At 43.3% G+C, this 13,547-nt stretch overlaps 1 protein-coding gene across 1 annotated transcript; it reads left to right on the top strand.

Annotated features, from left to right (window-relative positions):
* Positions 1-794: 794 nt before the first annotated feature.
* Positions 795-3,010, top strand: LOC147889027 (AP2-like ethylene-responsive transcription factor At2g41710). The gene is made up of 8 exons (XM_087392402.1): positions 795-1,051; positions 1,211-1,293; positions 1,440-1,448; positions 1,548-1,636; positions 1,738-1,811; positions 1,904-1,954; positions 2,057-2,133; positions 2,286-3,010. Exons 1-8 carry the CDS (start codon positions 795-797, stop codon positions 3,008-3,010), a joined length of 1,365 nt encoding a protein of 454 aa, XP_087248528.1.
* The last annotated feature ends 10,537 nt before the right edge of the window (positions 3,011-13,547 follow it).

The raw sequence follows: 13,547 nt of genomic DNA, 5'->3' as shown, positions 1-13,547 counted from the left end.
CTTACTGCTCTTTGGGCACCAAAAACGGATGAAGGCATCATTCTCATGCTCATCATCATCATCGTCATCTTATTATTCATATGATTATCCATCCCAAGCAAGAGTTCGACAAAAACCCACGTAAAGCAATAGCATGCATGCATCATCCTCACAGCTCTTTCGTTGCTTCCTTCCTATTCTGCAGCAGCCTTGCCATGGCGTTTAGCGCAAAGTGGTAGCCACTTCCAAGGCTCCCTCGTCCTCTTCCCTGCCTCCAATTCGCCTTTGTCCCTTCCCCCGCCTCGCTACATCCCGGTGGCACAATCGATGCTCCCCCTCAGAATTGCTTTGCGATCGTGTCTTATCGTCCAATCTGCCCAACATCTGGCTCTTCTACTTCTGAACTTGCGATCTGTTCACACTATATTTCTGCCCTTACATCGCTGTTTCATCCAGACAAACCTTTCGTTATACCCTCCCGGCTTGAAGACATTCCTCCTGTACAGCTGTGAAATGGACAAATAAATTTTTGCTTCCTGCCTTGGACTATCCCCTTTCCGCAAAGACGCTCTCCTATTAAGAGTCTCGCGTTTGCCTCTTTTTCAGCTCCATCTAGCAGAAGCTCATCCTCTATCCTCCTCTTTCTCTAGTGTTGCTGCTCCGGAAGCGCCTTTCACAAAGTGTGCATGTGAGTCCACCTCAATTACAGTACTAGGTCGAATTCTCATAGGCCACATTACGTGAAGGTGGCCTTAGGACTTCTGTAACTTCTGCACCCTCTCCACCGCTCTAGATTCCGATTCGTGAGAGTAACAATGGCCGTAGATCCCCAGCTCTATCTTCCCATTAACATGAAGAATGAAGACATTACGAGCGGCCCCCTAGACATGGCAGATGTCGATCAAAAGCAGAATATAGCGGCATTGACTGATTTAAATGGGCAAGTAACGCAAAAGGGTACCAAAAGAACGAGACGAGAAAGAGGGTCTGCTGGTAGAGAGCGCAGCAACAAAGTTCCTGCTTGTGGAGCCACTCCTGGGAAGAGAAGCTCTATCTATAGAGGAGTAACAAGGTCTGTGCGCCTCTGTCGGTTTCTACTTATGTTACTCTCTCATGCTTCGATTCAGCTGTGATGATTGTTCCGGAGTGCGATTTGATTTCAAAGTATAAGCGATCATTGTAATTTTGAGGTTACCTCTGAGTCCTGGCTTCCTCCGACCGTCTTAATCAGACATCGGTGGACTGGTCGTTACGAAGCGCACTTGTGGGACAAGAGCACGTGGAACGCAACTCAGAAGAAGAAGGGAAAGCAAGGTAATTTTCATCTCCATCAATGTTGTGAATGATGATCAATGCAAGATAGACTTTACCTGCTTCACAATTTTATATTGAACCAGTCTGACGTTGTATTGGTGAATTGTGTACCGCGGCCTGCTGATCACCTTGGACTTCTGCAACAGTATACTTAGGTGAGCGCCCAATTTCCAGATTGCCGCATTATACATTTTGAATTGTTCCAATTTCTGTAGTACTGTTATGACTCTGAATACATTGTGATCGTCGTGCAGGAGCTTATGACGAAGAAGAAGCCGCCGCAAGGGCGTATGACCTCGCTGCTCTCAAATATTGGGGACCAACGACTTTGATCAACTTTCCCGTAAGACAATTGTTTGCAGTGATTAGACCTTTGCTGACTCCACTCTCTCATCTAAGGATGTTTTCTAATTATCGATTGTACTCGCCTCCTCTCTGGAACAGGTCACCGATTACACAAAAGACATTGAAGAGATGCAAAACGTCTCCCGAGAAGAGTATTTAGCTTCTCTTAGAAGGTAAATTTGCTTTACTCTAACCTTCTCAGTGCTCAAGTCTAACATTTCATATCTATGTAGATGCTCAGAAGTTGCTGTACCTTACTGAACAGGAAGAGTAGCGGTTTCTCGAGAGGAGTTTCGAAGTATCGAGGAGTGGCAAGGTAATTAACAATATTGTTCTGTGCCTTCGACGTCTTAAACCATTCAAAAAAGAAAAATCATGTCTCTGTAAAGTATACTGACTTTTGCATGATCTCTAGCAGACACCATCATAATGGACGTTGGGAAGCACGGATAGGGCGCGTTTTTGGCAACAAATACCTGTACCTTGGCACATACAGTAAGTTCTCCAAACGCGCTCGCTTCCATCGTGTGCAGTCCTTACTTGGGTCGCTGGCTTATTCTGAGAGATTTAAAAACTGTCTCTTTTTCTCTCTCTCTCTCTCTCTCTCTCTCTCTCACCAGACCTCTAACGAGTGGTCACGAATGCAGGCACACAAGAAGAGGCTGCTGCAGCGTACGACATGGCTGCTATCGAGTACAGAGGTCTAAATGCCGTCACAAATTTTGACTTAAGCCGCTACATCAGATGGCTCCGCCCCCAGCAGTCGAATAATATGGTAGGGCAAACACCAGAAAATGAGCAATCGGCTGCGCCCACAAGACATCCTACAAGCGAGACCCAGTTTCAGATCTTCGAGAAGCACAGTCCTTTGGACGAGCATGAATCACGAGCATGGCCCCTGGAACGCAATGAAGCTATCTATCAACTCCCTTCGATGGGCTATTCGTCTGGTATCTCTGCATCTCAAAAGTCACCTTCGCCAACAGCTCTTAGCCTTTTACTGCAGTCTTCCATGTTCAAACAAATGCTCGAAAAGGTGTCAGGGGGGCAGGAAGTTGTGGAGAGCGAATATGACAGTGGGATGGACCTTGTCTGCAACGATTTTCTGTCGGGGCAACAGCTTGGAGACGACCTACAAACCGAGCTGGAGCAGGAGAAATCTACATTTTGTTATCGTGGAGGGGAGACTGACGACATGTATCAACCTCTGGACCCGTCTGATTTCAGTACCTACAGTGGAGCGAACAGTCATCTGCCTAGCTCAATCCAGTTTGAGCCCCTCAACACTCAAGAAAGCGCGTTGGATCAAGGGCTTTCTCTCTGGAGTGCGTTCGGGGCGTCGCTAGCCAATGTCTACTTGGAGAGCTGCTAGCTAGGCAGCGAGTGAGCGCTGCTGCTTACTTACTGATCAATTGGGCATTTGAGAGTGACCATCAATAACGCTGCTGCGAAGTACGTTGCTTCCGCGAGAGAAGCTAACATCGTGTTGGAGATCTTGAGCTCCAATACAGATTCAATGCTGCTGCAAATTCATGTAGGTAACTACATGAATCAGTCTTCTATTAGAGACGACGACGAAGACATCGTTCGATTATGAGCAGCAAGCGGTGTTAGATGCAGCTCCCGAAACCACAGAACCTAATTGCAATTTTCTAACCCCTCTTTCATCTCTCCCACTCTCCCCTTCTAACCTCTGATCACTCGTAGAGATTCTGCAATACACATTCGTCGCATTTCTTTCTGATCCGGACCTCGAGCACAAGTTATTCTAATGCCTCTTATCAATGAGAAAAGTCACCATAAGAGCTTTCACACAGTGGCATTAGATGTTCCCTTGCTTTTGAAGAACTATAAACTATTTTCAACGTTATGGTTTATGGCAACATACTTGGTTTGGAACGCGAATTTAATAAAGCATTATCCCTTGGTTTGGCAAGATGCTTTGATCCTTTGATGTCTTCACTAAGAGTAAATGGGGGAATCATTAAACTAATTCCTTAGGAAAGTCCTAAATAAGAAATAAAATTAGCACTGTTTGACTAATGCTCAATTGTAGTGCCATAGGAGTTTCCAATCTTTTGTATGTAAAGAAAAGCTTTGTCTCTCAAGCCGCTTGAGCATGTCTTGCTCTTGAGTTTTCACTAATTTGTGTGTGAAAGTGAACATTTCTCAACATGCCTTGTTCTTTCTATTTCATTGATCTAGTTTAGATGATACATGCATTATGCGACTTGGAAACGATGCAATCATATTTACTCAAAGCAAGGAAACACCATCTACTGCATTCCTATCATAGTTGTACAATTAAGCAAAAGATGTAAGCCTTATGTCTGTATGATGCCTTTGTCAAGTACATGACTTTTAATGCAATTTCTTAATGTTCAACATAGCCGAATGTAAGCATGGGAGAAATGACTCTTTTATATCATGCAAAGAGGAAGCTCACACTTACGGGATATTGTTGCAAAGCAAGAATAAAAGTGGATGACAAAGAGAGAAATTTAGGATGATTATAAATAGCTAGTAAATAGTGACTAAGAAATCACGAAGAATTCATTATGAAAATAATCTCTCTATGGAGTAATTGGGACAATACTTGCAATACTGCATCCCAGTCTATTTTTGATGCTATGTGCATAAAATCCGTCCACATGGGCATCAATATGGGTGTTGGTATGTGTGCCAGGCATACACGTTGACGACCGTACCGACATACATACCAACTTCGTCATGCCAAATACTAATAAACATATTGAAAACCATACTGATGCTAGCATTCCCCAATAAAATCACAGAAAGTCGTTTGCAATAGGACCCAAAATCATATTGGCCTATGAGTTTGATCATTTTAAAGACAAAAAATACAAGAACATATACACCAAGTTTGGGATCAAAATATAGAACTGTCATAATGCAAGTATAAAAGTGAAAGGGCTAAGGATAAGAACCCCTCTCAATGGGAAAAGAATCAATTATTAGTGTTTACATCAAAGGCTGAGTCTTTAGCCAAGTCCATCATGCCAAATAAGTCTATCATCATGCAAAATAAGTTTCCTAGTGCCCACATTCAGTGTCAGAAGGGACTTAGACTTTGCAAGAACATGGAGACCATAGAGTTTAAGACTTGTGCAAAGTTGGAGTCTAATCCGACACATGGACATGCAAATCCTATTGACCCATTCCATATTTTTGCACCTTCACGTATGTAACAAGGTGCATAGTGTGAAAATGAGGCCTTTCACCTTCCAATGACCACATTCAGGGTCAGATGGGACTCAAACTTTGCAAGAACATGGAGACCATAGAGTTTAAGACCTATGCAAAGTTTGAGTCCAATCTGACACATGGACATGCAAGTTAAGTTAACAAAACAAATTATATACTCGATTAAAATTTTGCATGAAATAGAAGAAATCATATAAGTTCAAATGTTTCCAAGATATAATACACATCAACACAAGATTCTTAAATGGTCTTAACAAACATAAATGGATAGTCAATAAAAAAACAATTTTAAATAGGTATGAAGAATTCATCGTTGTGCTATACACAATTTATTAATCACGACCATTTAAATTACCAAAACACGATATGCCATTGGAACATAACCAATAATAAACACTTGTACATGATAAAACAAGGAATGGAATGAAGGAAGCAATGCAGATCATGAATAAAATAGAGTCAAATATAAGATGTGCATGACACTGTATAAAACCAATCATGTCGTATACAGTGAAATGCATAAAAAAAGTCCATGCAAAATAGAATGGTTTGCTCACAATGTGAGACTATAGATCTCCAATACAATGATATGTAATAAACTAGCAATTCCCAATACAATGATATACCCTAAACTACTCAGGATCTACTCTCATGCCAATAGTCGCAAGTATGCTCTTGTGATCGTTCTAGAGCAGGGTGCCATCATGGAGTGGATGTCATCTTGCGAGTGCGAACATGAGTCAGTTGAACCCTGATCGCAACAACAAGATGGTAGTACATGTATGCCTCATGATCTGCCATGTACTCTTGATACTCAAAGAAGCGACATGCCTATGTACCTATTTAAAGTAGTACCCAGCAACTACGATCATAATGTGAGCATCGGAATAGATCCCATGCCCATCCACTGCATCTTGGATGAGCATGCTCTTCACCATAGAGCATCTCAACAGATAGTAATTCACATGCTTAGGATTGCCTCTGGACCAATGATCACTAAGATGTCATCCAGGCTGGATGGGGTAAAGTACGCATCATGTCCATGGATCAGCCCATGGCACCATGGAACAACCTCCCCAATCATCATCGATGCATGCCAAGCAAAAACATGCAAAGCATCGAGAAAAGATTGTGGGGTCTGAGTCGCATGTGGTCCTAATAGAATGTAAATCAAGAGTGCCTTGATATGACAATCAAAAGGCCTAGACCAATCAATGCTCCCTATGACCACACACCAGAAAAATTGTATGACCACCCTGTCATCATGTGCCTGAAACGAGGAGAACGCACTAGTGCCTAAGTGCTGGGTACACCACTGCACCACATCTCGTGCATCCACAAAGAGAATGGCACTGTGATCCAATTGGTGTCGTCGCAAACCATGCTTCATGCAAGAACCTGCCCCATCATGCTCTCCGTTACCATGCCTTGTCTCAAAGTAGCTCCACATCACTGGAATGGCTGTCTCGCGGTGCCATCTCTAGAACCAATAAAACTACTTGGTAGACTTGAACTGAACACCACAATCATTAGTCCAAACCCCAACACCGCTGTTACACCCGATTCCCTCAAGAAACTATCATGGAGATTGAAACAATGCAACACCAAATGTGCATTGTGCGAGCGATCATCGCTAATGTAGAAGTGATACTCTTGCACAATGATGCACGTGTCCATGGTTCTATCAATGCCATCCATTTGAGCTTGTGCATGACGATAGCTAATATGCACAAATATAGCAACCTACAAGATGGAACAAAAAAAACAATGAGGATGATGGAAAGAAATAAATGAAATGCAAAAGAAAACACAAGTAAGAACAATACTCATTCACATGTCACTTGCTCGGAAAAATAATACTCCAATTGGATCTTGTGCTATGGTGCGAAGGTATAGTTCTTTGCAAAGTCCACCACCGAGACAACCACCCCTCCAAGAAATGTGCTCAAGCAAGCATGAAACTATCGATCCTCCCACTTCACAGTGTGGGAATGGTGTACATAGTGGTACAACTTCCCTGAAAAGCATCAATGAAAGCAACATGTGGAGTCTGTTGCTCCACAAGCTACAACCTCCTGGACTGTGCACCACCATCTAATGTCAATGTGATGTACTCTTACTACTGCCAATGCACAATCTCCACATCACTAACATCTAGCAGAGCTCCCGACACTCTAGCAAAGTGACCACACATCGTACACCTCCCCTCTACACAATCAAGGGAGTGGTACAAAGTATCGCCATCTCGTGCACACAATATGGAGTGAACGAAGTCATGAGGGCTAGTAGGAACCACTCCACTATGACCATAAAGGGAACGGAATACATCATACATCAATCCAAAATCAACATGATAGTGACAACACATGTCACGCTCTCTAGAGCACTGCACAAACCATGGCCTGCACCACTCAAATGATCTCTACCCAATCCTGAACTCTGGGTGTGCTTCTACAAACTAAGTGTATAACTCATTCTGGGTACACTCCAAAAAACGCAAACCATGCTCAATGTACACACCACGTGACACCCTCTTTTGCACTACCTTCTTGAACACTGGGGATGCTCTACAATGCTCCTCCCAAAACTGTTGTATGATGGACCTAGTGTGATCATCCAATAGTTTATCACTACGGGATGCATGACCACTCGAAGCCCCAAAGAGCATCAACATCATGGTCCTCTAGACTCTACCTCCTAATCATATCTGCTTGCAATGTGCACAGTGAGATTTCAACGAGATGTGATACAGTCCCTCTGTGGTGCATACATAGCTAGCCATCTAGGGTCTACTAATGGCAGCCAAAATGGCATGATGTGCTACCAAGGCATCTGCAGTGTTCCTACGCTTGATGGATGTGTAGGACTGATGAACACTAGAAAGGACCTCGCTACATACTACCCTATCTCTAGATGCACCAAGACCAGCAAGCCTCCTACACTCCACCAAGGCAGGGTGATCTATCAAGCAAGATAGTAGAGCTGATTGTGAAGCTATCGTAATGTTGCTAAAGAATGACTCCATGATCCTACTAGCACGATGACAAATGGTAGTCCTAGGCAAGTCACGTCGTGATCCATCACAAGGGTGAGGTGGGACAAGAGGAACATCCAAATATGGCAAATGAGTGGGAGGTGAGGGGGGAGGGGGAGGGGGAGGGGGGGAGGTAGAATGGAGGGGATAGAGCTAGAAGGGGGAGTGAATGGGGAAGAGCTAGAGGGAATAAAGGAGGGGGGAACAAGACGGGGGGGGAGGGATGTAAGGAATTTGGTGGCCTACGTGTGGCCTCTATATGCCATTGGAACCTGTGAAGACCATCTATGGGAAGAAAGTCACAATCCGTTGCCAGATTGAGGCTACCAAAATTCCTTACACATGCATTTCTATAGCACACCTTTGCTAGGTATTCTTTAATGAATCGTGGCCTATAGAGCCTTGGTTGCCAAGTTCAAGGTAGGTCGATCTGAAGAGGCAACTCTTCTATGCTGATGAGCATGTTTGGGGCACTTGCAACATAAGACAAGTCTTCTATGCTGGTGAGCATGTTCAAGTCACTTGCAACACAAGACAAGCCTTCTATACCAGTGAGCATGTTCGAGCCACTTGCCACACAAGAAGTCTTTTCTACATCAACATCACTTATTATAATATCCTCATACTTGTGAGCATGCCACTATGGTAGTCTTCGTAGTTGTCACGGTTTCTTATCAATTTGGAGCCCATTTGTGTTACTCTTCTTTTCTTCTAATAATCTTTTGTTGTCTTCCACCAAATTGAAGGAAACTATTTTTGGCAAATTTATTTCAAGAATTCTAATCTCCACTTGAGCCATAAATAAAAATAAACTAAGTGATCAATGGGATAAGTGATGCAATAACAAGAATTCATAATTATGTGATAATGGTCATGATGTTCCAACTGGAATGGAGGGCAGTGATGGCAGAACATATAAGACTTGTGATGTTGGTCCTAATGTTCTTAGTAGTGTGAAGTATCTAGATGATAGAATATATGATAATGAAGGAGAAATAATTCAACCACACAATTCAAGAGGCATTGACCAACAGATTGACAGGTTCAATGAACTTGTCTACTAGATTGCCATTTCCAAGATATTATAAAGCATCAAATAATTTGCAAAACCATGCAATATTTGAGTTTAGACGTGAAGATTCAAGAGAAATGGATTCAATGGATAATGGTCTTACAAATGGGAAATGTAAGACATTAAGGAATTATATGAGTGTGAAGAGGCTATGAATCATGTCACTAATTCCAGAACCCAAGAGACATGTTAGTGATAATTCAAGAGCCCATCAATATATAGCCTATTACCACCAATAATCATATTAGTTTCCAATGACAATGTTAAAAATATTGGTGGTATATTTATTCGAGTTATCGATTACCATTTTTAGTTACTACCATCATGAAATTATTCTCACACTATTTTGGACCAAAAATGATAATCATGAATGTTGCATTAATGCAAACAACAAAACATTAGTGAAAGCCTTGACAAAATGCCATGGATGAAGAGTGTGATTCTCTCATCAAGAATCTGACTTTAACTTTTTTTAATCTTCTAGTGAATGTGGTTTTATGCTCAATTAGGATGATACAGTAGGTAGATACAAAGCTAGACTTGTTGCAAAAGGATATGCACAACAATATGGCATAGAGTAGAAGAAAAAGATGACAAGATTGTGTTGGAAAATATGGTCTTATTACCTTGGTTTGGTCCTTCACCCCTCATGGTATCTTGGAACAATTGTGGATATGGAGGAGTATTAAGGCCCCTAAGGCACATAGATGACACGTGTACATATGTAAAGAAAGAAACCTCATAAGCTATGAGGGAACTTGAGGATCCTTGGATATGACAAAGAAGAAGACCCTCCTCAATCATCCCAATTGGCTCTTTTGGGTGATTGAGGAGGCAATGTGGCTAGGAGGTAGGGTATGGGACCCCATACTAGATGCACCTATGCATGGCTACCATGTGGTAGCATTTGGTAGTGTTGGCCAATTCTCCAACATGGTATCAAAGCAAGCGGCTAGCTTGTAGACTACGGCACTAACAAGTGTACTTGTGTAGCTCTATAGACTGTGTAATCTCTGACCTTAGTGTGGAAGTTGAACAGCAAGTGTGCACATGTGGGAGTGGCAACCCACATTGTGCTTGAACTATAGTGAAGGGCGGCTACTACTCTATGGCTAGAATTGAAGAATATGCAAAAATGGCAGCTAGTTGGCATGGGAATTGATGGCCTATTTCAATCAGGTCTTTTGAACTTTGGGTACATTTGATTTGGGTCAATCGTGCCTTGTGTGGTCAATTTCCATTTGTGTGTCTGATTGTGCTATTGGGATAAATGTGATCAAGGGCTGCTCTAAGGTGCATGTGTGTAAGAAAACAATACAACATCTGTGCTCAACAGATAACAGGATCTCGTATGCAAGAGAGAAAAGCAGATAGTATGGAGAATCAAAAATTTGATTACTGTAAAACTGATACAATAGATGGCACTGCCTCCCAGCCGTGCGCTCCTATGTGAGAAGCTTCGATGGCATGCTGGAAATAGTAGATGATGGCGGCTGGATGCTAAGGAATCAGGGTTGCTGTAGCCACTGATGATTATGGGTTTCACGGGCTTGCTCTTATATAGCCACCAGTCGTAGTTGGTTAGACCCAATTGGGAGACCGACCCAATTGGCCCAAAACAGCCGATTGGAGGTCTGAAATAGGCCACCGACTACACGTTATAACTATGGCGTAGAATAGAGCAACTAGCCTATGGTCTCCGTTCAGCCCAGAGCCATCGGAGATCATCTGGGGCTCCAAACGAGCCCCGCAACCCGAGAGTGGGCTGCCCCGGGAAATGCTCCATCTACCCTCAGTGCAGTCAGTCATGGGATGCCTTCTCGCACTTGCATGTAGCCTAGTTGGTAGTGTGCCAACTCTATCTGAAGCCGTCTAGCCATTAGGACACACATGGCCCCCATCTAGTGTCCAAACTAGGACCTACCAGATAACTGAGCTACTCAAATGCCTTCTCCTTGAGAGTGCTCTCAACGAAGCAAGAACGGAAGAGGGAGAGAGAGAGACAAAGAGCCACACAAGTTTTGGTGGGTGCAGAACCACCCTAATCTTCTTTTTCATTCATTTATATATGTGTTTGAGTATTGTACATAACTGGGGTAAAGGCACAGTGACCTTTAACCCCCACAACCTCCCACTTAAAGGACAATGTGCCTTTAAGGGAGAACAACCAGTGAGCATACTATCCAATGCCCATCAATACACGACAATACTCAAACCGCTGACCAGGTAGACTCTTCGTCAGCATATCTGCAGGGTTATCATCTGTATGAACCTTGACAAGCTCTATGCGCTTGTCCTCAAGTACCTCCCTAATGAAATGGTACCTGACCTCAATGTGTTTGGTCTTTGCATGAAAGACCGGATTCCGTGCTAGCTGAATAGCACTCATGGAATCACTATGCAATGTCGGTACACCTGTATGAATCCCAAATCTCCCACTGGCCGATCAAACCATATAGCCTCCTTGCAACCCTCTGTGGCTGCAACATACTCAGCCTCTGTGGTAGACAAAGCAATGCACTTCTGTGCACGAGACATCCACGACACTGCACCACCTACAAAGGTGAACACATAACCAGAAGTGGATCTCCTACTATCCACATGCCCTGCATAGTCTGAATCTGTGTACCCAAGTACACGCATGTCTCCTTTACCAAAGCAAATGCACATCTCCTTGGTACCCTTCATGTACCTCATGATGCACTTAACTGCCTCCCAATGCCTCTTTCCTGGATTAGCCATATACCGGCTAACAACTCCCACTGCAAATGCAATGTCTGGTCTAGTAGCTATCATAGCATACATAAGACTCCCAACTGCTGATGCATAAGGAACCTTGGCCATCATGGCCCTTTCCTCATCTGATTTGGGACTATCTGTATGACTCAGTTTCACATATGGAGGCAATGGAGTACTCACTGCCTTCCCCCCCTCCATATTGAAACGCTGTAATACTTTTGTAACATACTCTTTTTGTGAAAGCCAAAGGAGTTTCCTACTCCGATCACGCGTGATGCGCATACCAAGAATATGACCTGCAAGTCCCAAATCCTTCATATCAAAGGCCTCATGCAACTTGGCCTTTAATGCATCTAGCTCATAAGTATTCTTGCTAGCCAATAGCATATCATCCACATATAGTGCCAGGATTATCAGGCTATTATCCTTAGCCCTTTTAGTGTAGAGGCAGTGATCAATTTCACTCCTTCTAAAACCCTGGGACCGAATGAAAGCATCAAACTTCTGATACCATTTTCTAGGTGCTTGCTTAAGACCATAGAGACTCTTCTTCAGCTTGCAAACTAAATGCTCTTTTCCCTTTTCTTCAAAGCCTTCCGGCTGCACCATGTAAATTTCCTCATGCAAATCCCCATGCAAGAAAGCTATCTTGACATCCATCTGCATAAGCTCCATATCCTCTGATGCCACTAGTCCAAGCATGCATCTAAGTGTGGTCATCTTCACAACCGGAGAGAATATCTCATCAAAGTCCACACCCTTCTCTTGCTTGAACCCTTTAGCAACCAAACGGGCCTTGTACCTAGGCACATCATCACCTGTGACCTTCATTTTGTAGACCCATTTACATGGCAATGCTTTCTTTCCATGTGGCAAAGAAACCAAGTCCCAAGTCTTATTCTTCATAAGTGAACTCATCTCTGATTGCATTAGCATACTCCCACTTGCGTTGATCCTCACGCATCATAGCCTCTCTATAGCAAGAAGGCTCCCCGCAATCAGTAAGCATCACATAGTCTACCCCTGGAACAAACTTATCAGGCGGTCTAGACACTCTAGATGACCTTCTCAAGGGCATTTCAGCTTGCTGTCCCATTTGCATATCAGCCATATTTGGCTCATCATTTCCACCAATAGATGATCCATCATCTACCCTTGATTGTATACTTGTGGGAGTACTTGGTTGTACCATTTCTTGCACATTTGGTGCATGGACAGCTTGCTGTCTATCAACATATGCAGGTGGATTCACATCCTGGAAAGTGATTCTCCTCATTTCCACATCCCTCATGGGTGCCTTATGCATCTTCTTCTCATTGAACACCACATCATGGCTGCATATGATCTTCTTTGCTTCTGGATCCCAGAGACGATAGCCCATCTCTCCACTTTCACCATAACCCAGAAAGATGCATTTCCTAGACTTAGGATCTAGCTTCTTTCGAAGCTCTTTTGGCACATGTGCATATGCCTCACACCCAAATATACGCAAATGAGAGTAAGAGGGCTTCTTTCCACTCCATGCCTCTTCAGGAATACCACCATCCAAACTCTTACTAGGTGATCTATTGATCACATGCACTGCAGTCTTCATTGCCTCAGCCCAAAAACCACCAGGAAGACTTGCATTGGAAAGCATGCATTGCAACCTTTCTTGAATGGTACGGTTCATCTTTTCTGCAACTGGATTTTGCTCTGGAGAACGAGGGGATGTAAGCTCCCTCTTAATCCCACGAGTATCACAGAAATGCTGAAAGTCATGAGAGAGATACTCTCCACCATTGTCAGTCCGTAGGCATTTAAGCGTTCTACCTGACTGATTCTCAACCAAGGCCAGCC

Source organism: Dipteris shenzhenensis, chromosome 21 (genome assembly GCF_047967505.1).
Source record: "Dipteris shenzhenensis isolate YYH24624 ecotype China chromosome 21, Dip_SZ_1.0, whole genome shotgun sequence".
Taxonomy (NCBI): Eukaryota; Viridiplantae; Streptophyta; class Polypodiopsida; order Gleicheniales; family Dipteridaceae; genus Dipteris; species Dipteris shenzhenensis.
This window is presented reverse-complemented; position numbering and strand designations above follow the sequence as displayed.